The 17,092-nt window shown below is 54.8% G+C and overlaps 8 protein-coding genes across 8 annotated transcripts; 4 read left to right on the forward strand and 4 right to left on the reverse strand.

Moving 5' to 3' along the window:
- Nucleotides 1-632: 632 nt before the first annotated feature.
- On the forward strand, nucleotides 633-1,751 carry M409DRAFT_15989 (uncharacterized protein; the record flags this gene model as incomplete). The annotated part of the gene is made up of 1 exon (XM_033803439.1): nucleotides 633-1,751. The coding sequence occupies one exon, from the start codon at nucleotides 633-635 to the stop codon at nucleotides 1,749-1,751; it is 1,119 nt and encodes a 372-aa protein (XP_033674604.1).
- Nucleotides 1,752-1,884: 133 nt separating this feature from the next.
- On the reverse strand, nucleotides 1,885-2,775 carry M409DRAFT_15990 (uncharacterized protein; the record flags this gene model as incomplete). The annotated part of the gene is made up of 1 exon (XM_033803440.1): nucleotides 1,885-2,775. One exon carries the CDS (start codon nucleotides 2,773-2,775, stop codon nucleotides 1,885-1,887), a length of 891 nt encoding a protein of 296 aa, XP_033674605.1.
- Nucleotides 2,776-3,350: 575 nt separating this feature from the next.
- Nucleotides 3,351-4,586, reverse strand: M409DRAFT_15991 (uncharacterized protein; the record flags this gene model as incomplete). The annotated part of the gene is made up of 2 exons (XM_033803441.1): nucleotides 3,351-4,404; nucleotides 4,456-4,586. 2 exons carry the CDS (start codon nucleotides 4,584-4,586, stop codon nucleotides 3,351-3,353), a joined length of 1,185 nt encoding a protein of 394 aa, XP_033674606.1.
- A 2,403-nt stretch (nucleotides 4,587-6,989) lies between these two features.
- Nucleotides 6,990-7,680, forward strand: M409DRAFT_48653 (uncharacterized protein; the record flags this gene model as incomplete). The annotated part of the gene is made up of 3 exons (XM_033811006.1): nucleotides 6,990-7,199; nucleotides 7,253-7,335; nucleotides 7,404-7,680. 3 exons carry the CDS (start codon nucleotides 6,990-6,992, stop codon nucleotides 7,678-7,680), a joined length of 570 nt encoding a protein of 189 aa, XP_033674607.1.
- A 694-nt stretch (nucleotides 7,681-8,374) lies between these two features.
- M409DRAFT_48654 (uncharacterized protein) lies at nucleotides 8,375-9,090 on the reverse strand (the record flags this gene model as incomplete). The annotated part of the gene is made up of 2 exons (XM_033811007.1): nucleotides 8,375-8,622; nucleotides 8,682-9,090. 2 exons carry the CDS (start codon nucleotides 9,088-9,090, stop codon nucleotides 8,375-8,377), a joined length of 657 nt encoding a protein of 218 aa, XP_033674608.1.
- A 1,720-nt stretch (nucleotides 9,091-10,810) lies between these two features.
- M409DRAFT_15994 (uncharacterized protein) lies at nucleotides 10,811-12,631 on the reverse strand (the record flags this gene model as incomplete). The annotated part of the gene is made up of 5 exons (XM_033803442.1): nucleotides 10,811-11,854; nucleotides 11,907-12,257; nucleotides 12,313-12,393; nucleotides 12,445-12,514; nucleotides 12,585-12,631. 5 exons carry the CDS (start codon nucleotides 12,629-12,631, stop codon nucleotides 10,811-10,813), a joined length of 1,593 nt encoding a protein of 530 aa, XP_033674609.1.
- Nucleotides 12,632-13,613: 982 nt separating this feature from the next.
- M409DRAFT_62001 (uncharacterized protein) lies at nucleotides 13,614-14,925 on the forward strand (the record flags this gene model as incomplete). The annotated part of the gene is made up of 3 exons (XM_033814975.1): nucleotides 13,614-14,027; nucleotides 14,078-14,485; nucleotides 14,539-14,925. 3 exons carry the CDS (start codon nucleotides 13,614-13,616, stop codon nucleotides 14,923-14,925), a joined length of 1,209 nt encoding a protein of 402 aa, XP_033674610.1.
- A 572-nt stretch (nucleotides 14,926-15,497) lies between these two features.
- On the forward strand, nucleotides 15,498-16,796 carry M409DRAFT_15996 (uncharacterized protein; the record flags this gene model as incomplete). The annotated part of the gene is made up of 1 exon (XM_033803443.1): nucleotides 15,498-16,796. One exon carries the CDS (start codon nucleotides 15,498-15,500, stop codon nucleotides 16,794-16,796), a length of 1,299 nt encoding a protein of 432 aa, XP_033674611.1.
- Nucleotides 16,797-17,092: the final 296 nt, after the last annotated feature.

Genomic DNA, 17,092 nt, shown 5'->3' on the forward strand with positions numbered 1-17,092 from the left:
GAGAGGGAGAATCTGCCCGTGAGTTTGTTGTGCGAGCGTGTGCGAAGAGGAGAAGATGGTTGGCTTGGGGAAAGCACCTCTGGACGTCTGATTTGACCATGATATGATCTCTTGCACATGACCATATGCATTCACGATAGCCGTTAAGATTTCATGCTGTTCGAGACCGTATGGTCTACTCTCTTCTGGCTTCAATTTCACCCTTTCGTTCAGTCTTTCACACTTCAGATCGTATCTTTGGCATCACTGGCACACTTTACGTCTCCGTCCCACCCTGATATATCTTCTTCAATATCACGGATCTCCTCCTCGGCCAATCCCCGAGCCACTCCATACCTTCGAAGAACCGGATGTATCCGAATCCTGCAAGACCACACATCTCAACCTCACATCTCCTCGCTCCTGCACCGGCATCGGCGCCCAAGAATCACAACATGTAGAAAGAAAATCCCATCTAGATACAAACCCTCCACAACATCCAAAACACCCAAATCCCCATGCACAAACACCTAATCCGCCCTCTAACATTGAAACTAAGCGGACTAAACACCGCCTCAAAACTCCACAAGCAGCAAACCCAACAAACAAGAACCAGATCCCTCACAAATAGAACAAGCCCACCAACAAGAAAAATGCCCACCCACCCCCTCCCCGCAACCTTCATGCGCGGCGGCACCTCCAACGGCCTCCTCATCCACCGGCACGACCTCCCCCCAAACCCCTCCGACTGGCAAATGATCCTCTCCTCCGCCATGGGCTCGCCAGACCCCTACAGCCGGCAACTCAACGGCATGGGCTCGGGAATCTCCTCGACGAGCAAAGTCTGCGTGGTGGAGAAATCCGCGCGCGCGGACGCGGATTTAGATTATACGTTCGTGCAGGTGGGGATTCGGGATGGGAGTTTGGACCTCGCGGGGAATTGTGGGAATATGTCGAGTGCGATTGGGCCGTGGGCTTTTAATGAGGGGTTGTTGGAATTTGGGGGGGAGGGGAGGAGGGAGGTGAGTGTGAGGGTTTTTAATACGAATACTAACAAGGTGATTCTGGCGACGTTTGAGGTCGATGGGGAGAAGGGGGTGTTTGAGGCGGAGGGGGAGTATGGGATCGATGGGGTTCCTGGGACGGGGTCGAGGATTACGTTGGAGTTTTTGGATCCTGCTGGGGCGAAGACGGGGAAGGGGGCGTTGCCGACGGGGAGGGCGGTGGATGTCGTGAAGTTGAATGATGGGAGTTCGATCGAGGTGACGCTCTCGGATGTGGCGAATCCGGGGGTTTTCGTGCGCGCCGAGGATGTCGGGGTCGCGGGAGATGTCAATCCTGCTGCTTTGGAGGAGAAGGCGGGGCTTATGGCGAGGTTGGAGGAGATTCGGCAGAAGGGGGCGGAGTTGATGGGGTTGGATCCTAAGACGCAGACGATTCCGAAGATTGCGATGATTAGTCGGCCGACGGAGAAGGATGATGAGGGTGTGAATGTCATTGTGAGGGCGCTGAGTATGCAGCAGCCGCATAAAGCTGTTCCGCTGACGCTGGCGTTGAATTTGGGGACGGCAAGTAGGACTGAGGGGACGTTACCGGCGCAAGTGGCGAGGGGTGTAGAGAAAGGCGGGAAGAGTGTGACGGTAGCGCATCCGAGTGGGAAGTTGGAGGTTGGCGGTGTGTTTGGGGAGGACGGAGCTATCAAAAGTGCGTTGTTGCATAGGACGGCGCGGATCTTGATGAAGGGTGACGTGTATTATAGTGTGAAGGAATGAAAGTTGATTGTGATATTAGTCGTTTCCATTACTGCAGCTCCTTGCTGCCATGCTACGTACCGCTCTGCCCGTAAGTGCTTCCATGCGCATGGACCATGCTACTCTGCCCCAAAAAGTTCGCAATCTGCGCCTTTCAAAACATGTCGTCGCTGTGATCTGGCGACTTGCCATCATCCTCGTCGTTGCGGAAGCACATCGCCAAGCGCTTGACATCGTCGACAGTGAAACCGTTGAAGTTCTCACGGCCGCTGATCTCATCCACAACCCCCTTCACCACATCAACCATCTTATCCAACTCGGCCACCGCACTCGCATAGACTTGCAGTCGGTTGAGGACCTCCGTCTCCGTGAGGGCGCCGAGCGATGTTCCCCTGTTGACGACTTGCACGTCCACATCCAACAGAACCTTACCTCGATCGCAGCAGCAGCACTTCGCACGAAAGTGCAAGCACTTGAAGCGTACGTCCTTGCTGGGAACACAGCCCTCCTGCAGAATCCTCGGGAGCTCCACCTGACCCGTCCGCTCATACCGCTCATGTTCAGCACGATGGAGATGCTGGTGTCGAACACAGACGTTCGACATGACGGGGATGACGACGGGTGTGCTCTCGAAGAAGAACGGGAGAGCCTCGCCGAAGATCTCGGGGACCTTGAGCTCGGCAGGTAGCCGTAAGTCGGCGAGATCGACGGGGTCGTCTGAGCCGTAGGCCTCGGAATAGATGAGGTTGCGAATCTCCGCTGGAAGCCTGAAGAATGGGAATATGCGGGCTTTTGAACGTGTGCGCATGTCATGAGATGATTGTGACAGGTGCAGACGTGCAGAAGTCGAGGTCCGGGCTCTGACAACTGTGCGCTTCTTCAGTGATGATGGTGAAGTCGCGACAGCTGTCGAGGACGATGGTGATGAGGTCGTCTTCTTCTTTCCCTGGCTGACCTTGCGTCTCTTGCCTGATGAAGATGAGTCTGGTGCGCCAGACTCGGCAGACGGCGCTGGTCTCTTGTTGGCACTGCGTGTGAGGGCCATGCCGAGTAGTGATGAGCTGCGACGAGGCAATGTCGTCGCTCGTGAGATAGATGGAGCCGCTATAAAAGTCACTGTGAGCAGCAAGCCAGACCGTGATGGAGTGACTGCTGGTCGCGATGGACTTTGTTGTGGCGGTGGTGTTTCCAGCAAGGTGTGGTTAATTCGAAGGAGCTTCGAGGAGGTCGGCGAAATGCCAAGAAATGAGGCCGCGAGTTCACGTGCAGCCGCGCCTGTTGACCCCTGAGATTGAAGTACTGTTTGAGAGTTTGAGTGAAGTTGAGAGAAGGAAAAGAGAAGTTGTTGAGATTTTTGAGAAATAGCAAGTCGGTGTCCTGCGTCGGGAAGGCTTGAGACATCTTGTAACGAGAGGCGGCAGTCACTTTCCACCCGTCACTCAAAGTGAGACACTTCACGCCCCTTCACTTGATCATGGAACTATATATCTCTTATTCATTCACAGCTATTCTTGGTTACCAGCCTTCACCTTCCAAGGAGAGTTGCTCCCATCGACATGATCATGAGCACAACCCAGCGTCATGTCTTTTGCTCCATCATGTGGCAACCCGCATACCAAATTAAGGGGCAGGGGCGAAGTAGCTCTCCGCATCAGGGAAATCGAACTCGCTCTCGACAGTGGCATCGAGTGTTGAAGAACTCTTTGCGATCGATTTCAAAACGCCTCCCTCTCCACTGGTCCTGAACTTGTCCATAGTGCTCTGGTCATGGGCGGTCATGGCGGGAGTGTTCGCAGGTTTTGACGTTCTTGGGTACGGCTCTGTCGACGGACTTGCAGCTATTGATTGCGTCTTGATTCCAGCAATGTCCGGTATGTGTTGCGTATGTTCTGCTGCGGTATTACGGGCGGCCTTTTTTGGATGAGCAGTGGTGGGCAGGACCGCCAGTCTCGGCCCCTGTTCCAACCTAAAGGCAGCCGCCACATCCCGAAGATGTTTGAATGACAATCCTAGGATGCCTGCCTTGAATGTGTTGTCGAATATGACCTTTCGACCGCGCTTGAGAAGTTCGTGTAGGTAGTAGCATTCCAATGCGCTGCGAGCTTTGCCCAGGCGAACGTGTAAGGAGATGGTGAGTCCAGATCGAAGGCTAAGCACTGCCTTTTCGTGCTTCGGCTCTCCAGTGCAGGAATCACTCGGGTTCATGAGCACGAAATCGATGTTTCTGAAGATCGCTGTCCTAGCATACCGCTCCCATGAAAGGGGATTGACGTCTCCAGCAATGCTGAGTAGACCGAGTGAGTGGAATCGCCGCTCATCGTTTTCGACGTAGCAAGGCTTGCGGTTCCGGTATGACGAGCCTGAACAACCAATAAACGAAGATTTGACCTCGGCCACGAATGTGTTCACGTAGAAGAACACCGGCAAGGTCTCACGTCGAAGCTGTTGGCAAACGCGCGAGAGAGCTGGGGTCGTGAAGCAGCGGAGCCTTTGGATGAGACGCCTGGGCAAAGTGTAGTGGTAGATCTTGACCCTGATCTCAGCAGGTAGCTTCACAAATGGAAAGATGTCGTGAGGTGCTGTCGGACGTCTGGAGTGGGTATGCGGTCGAATTTTGGGCACTCGCTGCTCCGGGTTCTTGGTCATTTCCCGTAGCTGGTCAACGGCTTTGAAACTGACGATGCATTAGTGTACAGCACGTCGAGAGAAGTCGTGCCATACTCACGCATCTGTATCCGTCAAATGGTCCTTTGGCACCATGAAAAGACAAGTCGATTCCCGCCAAGTTTTGGTGAGATCCATGGGCGAGATTTCGACACGTCCACTTGAGCGGGCGCTCAGTTGAGGTGTTGCCATGAGCAAATGCTTGAAGATGGGTGTTATTGTTGTCAGAGGCTAATAATGTGAGGGGGGGGGGCTCTGACTTGTGGAAGGAAATGGTCGGGGAGTGTCGGGTGTTGGAAAGGGGAGTCGCGAAGCCGTGAGTTCTGTGAGGAAGGCGCACACCGCCCAGCTTGTCATAAAAATGTGAAAGGGAGACGAAAAGAAATCAAATTTGAAATCAAGACAAACAGATCGTGCGATATGAGCAAGATGCATCGCTCATACCAAACCTGCGGAGAAGGAGGTGTTTGCTCTCACCCGGCAGCACTACTCCCGAATGATTGAAGGCAGATAAAGAATACAAACACCTCATCCTCCACATTCGGCCACAAGAACAAGAGCATTGGGTATCCCGTCCGATCTGCCAAACACAAGCTTGTTACTGCGAGACTAGTACCGCGGTGGGAGACCACGCAGGAATACCTCGTGCTGAATGTTTTGCTTTTTGGTCCGGATCCGTCGTGGAAGCTGTCGGTGATCGTGAATTGTACGTCTTCAACTCACAGCCATAGTAGGCGATGGGCTATCATGAGCATAGCCAGGTTTTCGATTCGGTGATGTCGAATGTCGAGAATGCAAAATCGGCCAATCTTCGGTTCGTGGAAGCAATCTTTTGCTGACGCAAGAGTTGGACAGACCTTCCAGACACAACAGCACGAACATCCTCAAGGCACGAAGACTTATTTCCCTCGGCGATGTGTTCGTCCCTAGACACTGAAGCCGACATTTACGCTGCTCTGCCTTTCGATAGCTTTGCTAGCCTTATGAAAATAATCCTCCAGGGCCAGAACGTTCGGGAAGATAGGAACAGCAGATGTTCGATGTTTCTCCGCAGTTTGCAATCTCCAGCGGGGCGTTGGGACTCCAACATGCCAGGATACCAGGATCAAATATTGACCCAAAGTCAAACTAGCGTTTGGATGTTTATCGATGGTTGACGATGAGTGCAAGGCCAAGAGAGAAGCGGCTTAGAATTGTTACAGCCCTGTGTCGGTCCAGATAGCAATAGGAGGTGTGTGCCGTCCGGTGTGTTGACATATTTGATCACTCGGCATGCAGTGTGCTTTGGTCAGACCCTTGTCTGAACGCTGGCCTGCGCGGCCCAATTTGGCATGTGTCTTGGGGGTTCCTCAACACCTCCCATGCGTGGGCGAAACCTGTCACAGCCGTTCGTCGGCTGAGTGAGCGATCCTGTTGTGTGCGAAAATGCGAAGACCTCGCGCCTCCTTCGCAGATTGTGAAACAGTAACACGGACAGCGGATCGACGACAGGACTCTTTTGTCTCGACTGTTCGGTCTGCTGTGCACGTGGCAGCACCCCTTGCTGAATGAGAGTGATTTTGCCAAGGATGGTGTTGAACAGCCATCTAGCGCCACATTCGACCGGTCAATCTCGCTTCACGACCGCTTTATCGGCTGACGGTGTAACGAATCTATTCCCGGTTGGTAGAGTTGCCGCTCTAGGTAAACCATGTCCGTGGAGGCGTTTATCAAGGCGAATTGAGGCTCTCCAACGGCGTGAGACGGTGAGTGCGTCGTCAGACGCTCTTATCAGAAGCAGAAACGACGCCGAGATCTCAATTTACTCGGCAGACAGGAAGCGAAGAGCGCAACAGTCCCGACCAAGAACCAATGGACAGTGTTTCTGGTGCGAGGAGATTGCTCCGACGAGTGTGCAGTGATCGGCCTCAGCCAACGCTCGCGCAGTAGCAGACGGAGAATTTTGAGTGGGAGGAGAGAGTCGCGCGTGATGTTGAGGGTTTTAATGGAGGCTGGACCAATGGCAGGGTTGGGGTCAATGGTTGCAGTCAAGCCGCCAGCGATATCCTGGCAATGGCGCATCGATAGGCGGTGATATTGCCCCCTTTTAGATTGGAGAGGGGGAGTCATGAAGTGGCAGCAGCTCGCGTGTCTCTGGGCGAACAGAGAAAGAGCGTTCGGCGAGGTTCATGGCCTGCAGGCCGTACCTTGCAGTAGCGGCGGAGGCGGGAACAGTGGATACGGAGTGCAAAAATTATGCTTTCGGAAGCATCCAAATCGCCAGAAAGAGAGAATGGTGTGAGGCCCGAATGGAGTGACAGGGAGTGTATCTATTACCGCAAGCCATCCAGGACTGGCTCAACGGCGCTCTGCATGATTGGACGGCGGGGGAAATACATCTAGCCTGTTCCTGGGAGGGTGTTGTTTCCCAATATATGCCGGCCTTCCAGCCCACCTCGCCGCCTCCTCTTCTTTCCTCACAGCACTCTCGTTCGCAGACAAACACACCACTCCGGCCTTTCTGACCGCATTCACTCGTTAACCCACCCACGCCGAACGACGAAGAATCACGCTTAACCCACACTTCTTCACCCCAACACGCTCCATACCGTCAACATGCGTTTCGCTGTCGCTGCCTCCGGCCTCGTCGCCGTCGCCTCTGCCAGCCTCCAGGGCTACGCTCCCCCCGCAGGATATGCGCCTGCGTCCAACGCGACCTCGGCCGCTCCACCAAGCTACGTGACGGAGGTCCTCACTTCGTACACCACCTACTGCCCTGGCCCAACCAGCATCACCCACAACGGCGTCACTTACACCGTGACTGAGGTACACAAGCGCAGACTACACTTCGCGCAGACATGCGACTGACACTCTCGCAGGCTACTACCCTCACCATCACCAACTGCCCGTGCACCGTTACCAAGCCAGCCTACTCGTCAGTCGTGTCCTCCTGCTCCACATGGTACAGAAACATTGCGACATCCAGTACCATGCGGTATCTGTTGATAAGTCATGCTAACATCTCCCCAGCTCCACCCCAGCTGCCCCAACTACTCCAGCTGCCCCATCCTACCCAGCCTCGAGCCCAGTCTCCCCAGTCGCTCCGTCGAGCCCAGTCGCCCCAGCTCCATACCCATCCGGCAACGCCACCGTCCCAGCCTACACTCCACCAGCCACTGGCACCGGTGCCTACACCCCACCGGCCTCGACCAGCCCAATCGCCCCAGGCTACACTGGTGCCGCCAGCAAGGCCTCGTTCGGCTTTGCCGGTCTCTTGGCCGCCGCTGGTCTCGTTGCCGCCCTCTAAGCGACGCAATCTCTGGACGACTGTTGGGCGATGGGTACGGCAGGACCATCCTTCATCTCTTGGAGTTCATACTTACGACGCGACACGGCAAGCGTTTCATACCAACGTTCTTGTAATTCTCTGGCATAATGCACACATTGTCGAGGGACTCTAATAATCACACATCAGGAGGGATTGCGCTTGGGGAGGTGGTCATTCTCTTGCTTCTTTATCTTGCGCGGTGTTTTATCGGCTTCTGTCAAGCCCCAATCCTGGCGTCACGGTGTAGCATAGATACCCTCGAGAGTTGACAATGCTACGACTGATAATGTATTTAATAGCGCCGCTGGAAGACGAGTTTTAACCGGCACCTTTCGCTTCTCACGTCGTCCCCCCTCTTTTCTGTCTGTCGTTCTCCTCATCACACATCCTGGCAAGAGAGGGGACGTTGACAGCATGTGCTTGGTGCAAGGTTGTACGTATGCCTTGTCCCACGCCGTGCTCCCAAACGGTGCAATGCCCGACGTCTCAAGCACGCGAGGGATCCCGAGGTATCACTTCGTGTCACAGTTTCACATCAAACCACCACCACATCATCAGCAGCAACACAATAGACACATGCACGCAAGAAAAAACATTACCAAACACAAGTAAGTCGACCCGCACGAAACACCACACTACAGTACGCATGCATCATACATCAATCATCAATCTATCACCCCTTCTGCGGCGGCCTCACCATGCTGACATACTTATAAGACCCATACTCCTCGCGATCCGGAATCGGGATATCCTTCTCCGCCTTGAACCCGTGCCGCTTGATGTAGTACGGCTGGCCCTTAGCGCTGCCATCGAGGTACGTCTCGAGGCCTTCCTGGTCGGCTTGGTCGGTGCCCCATTTGAGCAGACTGGCTGCGATGCCGCGGTTTTGGTGCGCTTCGTGCGTGCCGAGGAGTTCGCACACTGGTAGTAGAGAAGTTGTAAGTGAATGGATTCGTTTTTGTGGAAAGAGGGTTTAATACTCCAATGTTTTCTCTCCCCCATCACCACCCTCCGATTCTCCTCCATGCCCCCAAAAAACGCCCCCACGAGCTCCATATCCCACTCCCCCTCCCGCATCTCCGGCCACAGACGTTCCTGGTTGCCGTCCTCCTGCGGCAACATCCAGCGGCTGAAGGCGACGATGGCCCGGTCGTTGTGCAGGTCCTCGACGATGAATTGGCGGTCGGTCGGGTTGGCGTGCGAGAGGGCGAAGGCTTCGTTCCACCAGGCGTGGTGCGCGGCGTCCGGGGGGATTAGGTGAAGCCAGAAGGGCGCGTTGAAAGAGGCGCAGAAGGTGGTGGTCATGGAGGGGAAGTCGGCGGGGGTTGCGGGGCGGATGTGGTAGCGGGTGGGGTCGGCGAGGTGGGTGGTGGTTGTTTGGGTGGTCATTGTGAGGAGGTGGTGGTTGGCTTGGATTGGGTTCGATGAGGCAGAGAAGGAAGACGAAGAGCACGCGATGGGGGACCTTTTGCAAGAACCGGATGGATAGATGGATGGATCTTCGGTCTTCAATATAATCCACCCATCCATCCTAACAGCGGGAAGGTTTCCCTACCTACCTACTACCTACCTGCGAATCTCGCTAACGACCTTGAGGACCATGTACCGCGCCAACCATCATCGCCTCTACTAGCGAGAAGATGACATACCACACGCGGATGATCCGACAGTGAGCTGAGAAGAGTACATGTAGTAGACTCGATCCACCTCGTGCAAGCGCCGATGAGAACCAAACTCGATCTGGTCCGTTCCATCCATCCATCCATCCATCCACCTCCTCTGAACGTATCACAACGCAACGAAAAGACCAAAAACCCTACCACTTGATGATGTACAACTACCGCTAGAAACAGTCTAGTTCTAGCACCAAAGCTCCAAGCGCACAGCTTCCCTCGAAGCTCGCCCTAGAAAGCACTCCTACCCCATTTCCTACTTTCGATATAGCTTCCCGCTCGTCCATCGAGTCCAAGTCCAGTTTGTGTCAGAACGATATCACTGAATCCTGATCCGGTGGAATGGCGTGTAGCGTTCCTAAGGATGACGAAAGATACCGGGCGAGGATTGTCCGCTCCATCAGCCGCGTTGCCGCGAAGGCGTATACGTCCCAAAGTGGTATGTGTCGGTCCTGTGCATACGTATCAAAAGCATCGTCTTGAGATGATTCCGAGGGCTCGGATCGTGACCGAGAGGTTGATGGCGACGGGAATACTCACTCACTCATCTATACCGCCAAGTCGCAACCCTTTCCGTGCCCTAGCCTGAAAGCCTTCTCCTTACTGGTTGGTATAAGGTGAATGGGCAATCCTTCCTTGCATGCCATCCTCCTCATCAAGATGGGAGGTTTTGGTTCGCGACGTTGTCGAGCACGATATCTTGCATCTCACCAGCTCTCCCCAAAAGCAACAGTATGCGTGTGATCAATCTCTCCTCCTCGTCGAAACCATCGCCCCGAAATCCGCAGTCTCGAAGACATGCTGCTCATCGGACGTACTCGCTCTCGAAGTGCCTGCCAACTCTCATATGCGGTATCCCTCCAATCCAAGAAACAAAAAAGCAAGCAAGCCCCAAGGCTATGTAGACGTTCGCTCCACTTAATTGGTTTGGTCCTTTGGGGTTCAAGAGAGTGAATTGAGTCTTGCGCAGGTTGGACGTGTGCATTAGCGTTCTTTGGTCTCGCGGTCTGGCGTTGTCGGGGAAGTTGCATTAATGGTATTCGTTCAGCTGGTCGATCTGTACTGCTTGTGAGTGGTCATTCACCTGGCAGGGCTCGTAGAGCAATCCTTTTTTTTTCTTCTTTTGACATCCCTCACTTCTCTCCTCTGCCTAAGTGTCAGTATTGATGTCAAACGTGAATGATGAGGATAGTGTGTGGGAAGAGCTTTCGAGCCACCGCCCAGCAAATGATTGCTTTTCTACGTCTATGGCCTGTGCCGGAGACACACACCAACTCCTCGCACACTCCAGCCGGCATCCAGAATGCGATTCCTCACTCTTGCACCAATAGAGTAGCCCATCAAGCATTTCAAAACTCCTATATGGTATATCATGCATTCACCCTACACTCATGTCCATCTCTTTTGACCAGACTCCCGCTCTTCACGAAAACCGTCTATGCCTCCTTTGGGCGGGTTGGAATGCCGTTGTTCATCTTGTGCTGCTTGAACGCCTGAGCGCCGTCAACCAATCTCCTCTCGTGGTTGGCGCGGGTGTTGACGAAATCGGGGTAGTTGAGGGTAAGCTCGGTGGCACCGTTGACGACGTGGTCGACGGCTTCCACGCCCAGCATGAAGCTGTGGTCCTGGTTGCCGACCTCGTATCTCCAGCTGCCAAATCGGCCACGCGACAAGATGTCGAGATCCTGGAGCTTAGGCAGAAGCTGCTTCAGCACGCCCTCACGCTCGAGAGTCGGGGTAGGGTAGCCGTGGTCGAAGGCGCGGTGGTAGGTCGAGACAATCTCATCTCCAGGCTTGAGCATGTCGGTGTTGACGAGACCCTGGATGCTATCCTTCAAGAGGTTTGCGCGGTCGACTGGCTTCATGCTGGATTCAGAAACCTCAAGCATGATGCTCCAGTATGGGCCCTCCTTCTCCTCGCTGCTCGATGGCTTGCTGCCGTCTGCGAGCTGCAGAGTCTTGAGCTTCTTGGAAGCCTGAGGTTGGTTGTTTGGCGAGTAGTTGGAGAAGATCGTGGCGCGGTAGAATGGGCAGTTGTCCTCTGGGAAGTAGAGCCAGCACTTGTCGCCAATGCGCTCTGGACGCTCACCACGGACACCAACACCAATGACGTGGGTGGTGCTGTAGAACAGACCCTTGCTGAGCTTGATGAGCTCCTCGTTCTTCATGCTCTCGACGAGGAAGTCGACAGACATGGTGGAGACGAGCTTCTGGTAGTTGACAGTCGTGCCATCACCAAGGAGCACACGCTTGCCCTCTGCGTCCACAAGCTGGACCTCACCATGCTTGCCGAAACGAGTCTTCTCCTTGGGCAGGGTGTTGGCAACACTGATCCAGATGTTACCGGTACCGCCGTGTGCTGGGAAGCGGAAAGTGGCGTTTGGACCCCATCCACCAGCAGCTCTGTTGAGGATGATGTTGGTAGTGACCTTCTTGAGATCGGGGGCAGCAACACGCTCGCCGAGCCATGCAGCTTGCATCTATATCCTCATCAGTATCCACCCCTTAACACCACTATTGTCCTCTCCTCACCTTAGTGGTCGGCACAGCCCAGACCTTGTAGTTGTACGGCCTCATGAAGGCATTGGCGACACCCGCGCCGTTTGTCCTCAGAATCCACTCATCGAAGTCCTTTGGTGGGGCACGAACGACTCTTGACTCCAGGGCTGCATCGATCATACCCTCCATGCAAGGAACCTGGTCCTCCTTTGGCAGAGCTGCGATGTTGTTCTGGAACGGGTATGGCACCCAGATGCCCTTGTAGCGGACATAGGAGATACGCTGGTGGTGGTACCAGTCGGACTCGTTGGGGAGGGCCTCATCGATCACGTCGTCGAAGTACTTGTAGTGGGAGAAGATGACGTGGCCACCGACATCGTAGAGCTAGGAAATTGTCAGTGAGGCTGTCAAAAGTTCTCTGATTGTGTTTGACACATACGAAACCCTCTGGAGTGATGTCTGTGGAGGCCAGACCACCGGGAACCTCGTTGCTGTCGACAATCAACCACGAGGGGCCGTCCTGGGGGAGTTAGCTTCAGGATTCTCGCAGTTTGTCCCTATGAGAGCGTACAATCTGGTTCAGACGCTTAGCGGCACCCAGACCAGTTGGACCGGCACCGATAACGAGGACGTCGACGTTGCTGCGAGGGACTCGTGTCAGCGCATGTGCATCAATACGAAGGCGCTGCGGCTGGAACTTTTTGGACGTACATTTCCTGGCCATTGGCGCGCGAGATCTGCCTCTTGTGACCGGACATGGTTGCGGGAGTGCTGTGGAATTGGCGGAGACAGCGAGCGGCAGTGCGTGAGGGTGCAGAGGGGTGTTATGTAGAAAGGAGAGCGGCGAGGATTGACGTGCGCCTGGCAAATAATGTCCCACCGCATTTTGGTGGCCACTCCCAGACGTGAACCTCCCACCAGGGTCTAGCAACGCTAGCGTCGCCTCTGAAACACCCAATGACGGTTGCACCAACGGCCCAGTGTCAAGGGATAAAATACGCCAGATTGTCGGTTATCTGCCGTGCTGGGAGTGGTAATAACACCTGTCTCGCCTGCCCATCACTCCATCATCGATTGGCCGTCTCCTCCACCGCCTGCGCATCGCACAAGAGCCCGCTCAGGAGACAAGATGAGGCTGGCAGGCAGTCTGCTCCGCCGTTTGCAGGAAGGGCGGGCTGCGCCGGTGATTCGCTCGCCTGCGGGTGTCTATGTATACCCATACGGATTGGATGGAGTGCAGATGCGTGGACGCAGGTGTAGTCATCTGTGTTGCATACCGCCCGTGACACGAGCAGACCACAGCGGGCCTCCCGACGGCTGGCGGCTGGCTGGCTGACAGTAACGAGGCGAAGCGTTCGTAAACCAAATCGCCCATCAAATACTGTACCATCCTCCAAGTGCGAGGAACGTGTTGAGAGGACTCGCCCTGCGCTACGCGGCGTTACCACGTTACGCAATCCTCTGCAAGGGGAAGGCGAGGCTGCTAATTCTGGCGGCGGCGGGCGCTCACCTCACCACTCTATCCTTTGATTCCTCTCTCACGCGCAGCTGTTGTTGCATTCCTGCACACCACCCCACGACGTTCCTTTCTTTCTTCCTTGCTGTCGCACATACTGCTGCTCGTTTAATTGCTTGTTTGCCTTGATCTAGACCCAACCCGCGTCCTCCCTCCAACTTCATCCTCCTCCACGCGCCGCCAGCTCGACACCCTCTCCCCTCGATACAAACGCCGTCTTCACAATGAGCGAAAAGGAGCGCCAGTCGGGCGAGCAAGAGCGCTCGCAGCCTCAGGAGCCCGTCCTCCCTACCACCGAGAAGCCCGAGCCTGCCAAGGCATCCCTCCACCCCGCCTTCTACATCGCGACCTGGATATCGCTGTCCTCCAGTGTCATCATCTTCAACAAATGGATCCTCGATACCGCCAAGTTCCACTACCCAATCGCCCTCACAACATGGCATCTGGCCTTTGCGACTCTCATGACCCAGCTCATGGCTCGCTTCACCACCACGCTTGATTCGCGCAAGAAGGTCCCCATGACGGGCAAGGTCTACCTCAGGGCAATCGTACCCATCGGTCTCATGTTCTCGCTGAGCTTGATCTGCGGCAACTTGACATATTTGTATTTGTCTGTGTCATTCATTCAGATGTTGAAGGTGAGGATAGTAGACAAGAGGGAGGTACTGGGCACGCTGACAATACCTAGGCTACCACACCAGTTGCAGTCTTGATTGCTTCTTGGATCTTCGGTGTCTCTCCACCGTCAATGAAGACGCTGGGCAATGTCTCCCTCATCGTGATTGGAGTCATCATCGCTTCGTACGGCGAGATCAAATTCGACATGACCGGCTTCCTCTACCAGGTCGGTGGTATCGTCTTCGAGGCCACTCGCCTGGTCATGGTCCAGCGCCTGCTTTCTAGCGCTGAGTTCAAGATGGATCCACTCGTCTCGCTCTACTACTTCGCTCCAGCTTGTGCCATCATGAACGGTCTCACCGCGCTGGTCGTGGAAGTGCCAAAGATGACACTTGCGGACATTCAGAACGTTGGATACTTCACTCTGCTTGTCAACGCCATGATTGCCTTCCTGCTAAACGTTTCAGTGGTGTTCTTGGTAAGCATGGCACGGAGCATTGCAGACAGATCGGTGCTGACATGATTGTCCAGATCGGCAAGACTTCCTCCCTCGTCATGACCCTGTCCGGCGTCCTCAAGGACATTCTCCTCGTTGGGGCCTCCATGCTCATCTTCGGCGATCCCGTCTCTGGCATCCAAGCCTTCGGTTACTCCATCGCCCTGGCAGGTCTTGTCTACTACAAGCTTGGTGCGGAAAAGCTCAAGGAACACTTTGGCCAGATGCAACGCGGCTGGGCGGACTTTGGTGTGCGCCATCCTGCGGTCAAGAAACTGATTATCTTTGGACTCGTCATTGTTACCCTTATCGTGCTGCTTGGTGGTGTCTCGCACGCCGGCGTGGTCCCATCGCAATACGACCCAAGCAAGGTTGCACAGGACAAGTGGAATGAATGGGCTGGCAAGACTGGCTCCCACTAAGCACGCCAGTCAACCTACAACACTGCGAGCAAAATACAAGAGCAGGGTAATACCAAGAATCGGAGCTTCAGCGGGATAGAGGGGTGTAAGAGGAGACTAGAGGTCAAGATACAGCTGCAACAGCTGTCAATACCCGACGGAGCGGGTTTCTTTTCACTGTTTGTTATAGAGTGGGCGTGGAGAACACCAGATACACGACGGCGCGAAGAGAAGCACACCGAACCGAGCATCTTTACGCTTTTTACATGCTTATGGCGGTTGTATCTATATCCACATCTATCGAGACCATGATCTGAGCGACGGCGTTCATTATGTGTTTGATGCACTTTCTCTCAAAATCGCGATATAGAAGGAAGGTGTGTTGGTTACTTGCAGTGTGCTAATTGCATTTCAGGTGATCTGAACATGTGAACGCCAAGAAAGATGTCAACGTCAACAATTTTGGCTCGACTTGTTACGGCTTCTCGAGTGGTAAGCACAAGAGACAAAACGCACGAATAAACTTCACTTCCGCATGACTTTCAACTATCCTCACCCCACCACATAGCACACTTCGAGATTGACTAGCGACGATGGCTCTTCGAAAGAAAGAAGCAAGGAAGATGGCGATGAAGAAGAGAATCCAGGAGAAGTCGGGGTTGATGGCCCTGCCCACTGAGCTTCTGCTGCAGATCGTGGAGTACTTGGTACATGACTTTGCGCCGAACGGGTGCCTCTCCAAGATTGCATCAGGTGGACAAGATACTACTGCCGGGGACGATCCAACACGAGAAGCAATATCTGGCAGCAAAGGTGCAAGAACGATCAAACAGCTGGGCCAAGTCACACGATTACTGCGCCGCGTGTCCCTCATGTCTGCCTCATCAAACCTCAGCATCATGATGGCCAACAAAGAACTTAACATTGTGGGGATGGATGTCCTCTTCAGAACCAACACCATCACACTCACCTCCCGCGAGACCAGGGACCTCGTTCGGCGGCCCGGGCAGCTAGATCTCATCAGACACCTGCGCATCCGCGAACGCAACCCTCTCGACTCCTTCATCGTCATGCAGGGCAACGGCAAATGCGATGGCCTCCTCCGCACTCTCCTCAAAGCAGACGAACTGCGAACGCTTCACATCGACATCGAGCCTTTCTTCGTCAGAAAGGCCCGGATCGCCTCAGACAAGTACGACTGCTGGACCTACGGCCCAGGCCACTTCATCCACGAACTTGGCCTCGAGGGCCTCGTCGTCTGGCGATGCACCGGCATCGGAACCTACACCCTCGTGCCGCTCCCCTCCCTGCCGCAAGCCCATGTCCTCGGCCGCCCTCAGCGAAAGAAATGGCTCACACCCACCCTCCTCAAGAAAATCACCCTCTACCTCCCCAACATCATCAACCCCTGGACCACCGTCTGCGCCCTCCCCACACATGAACTCCGCGACCTCACCAGGCGAAGAGGCTACCCTCCTAATCCCTACTCCCTGACCTGGTTCCGGCCCACCAGCGACCCCGCCAACAAGAACACCCCTCTGCACACCCTCTTCGATTGGCTCGCCGCCATACGCTTCGACAGCGTCTCCCAGAGCCGCCACGGCATCGACTGGACGGTCGGCATGCGACACAGCCTGGCGGGTACGCAGATGCTCGGGAACGAGCACATGGAGGTTCCAGAGCAAGGGGGCAGTCTTGAGCCTGGGGAGGGAGGCCCGCTGGTGAATCACTGGTGGACGACGACGTTTGTGGCGATGAGTGTGAGGGCGAGGAATGAGGTTTTGGAGGGGAGGAGGTTGGCGGCGAGGGAGAGCAGGAGGGGGATGGGAGTTTGGTGGGCAGAGGGTGATGAGAGCGGGGCTGGGGAGAGGTTTCGGTTGATTGCGATGTGAAGTGGAAGAGGTGGGTTGTATAGGGAGGGGATATTTGATATTTGCTGCAATTGGAGCAAGATCGAGGAAGATGGTTGTGCACTGCCTCCACTGAGGATGGGCAATGCAAGGTTGAGGTGAGCCAGATGTTCAAGAATGCATATCGCCATTCCTAGTCCAAGGCTACGTAGGGAGTCTACCTTTCGTCTCTAGTTTTATCAAAGAAATCTTCGTACACCGATATCGAAGCAACGACCTACATGTAGTTCATTCACCTCCAATCCCTAGCGCCCTCGGCAGACCTGCCTGCACGAAGC

Source organism: Zasmidium cellare, assembly GCF_010093935.1.
Source record: "Zasmidium cellare ATCC 36951 unplaced genomic scaffold M409scaffold_1, whole genome shotgun sequence".
Taxonomy (NCBI): domain Eukaryota; kingdom Fungi; phylum Ascomycota; class Dothideomycetes; order Mycosphaerellales; family Mycosphaerellaceae; genus Zasmidium; species Zasmidium cellare.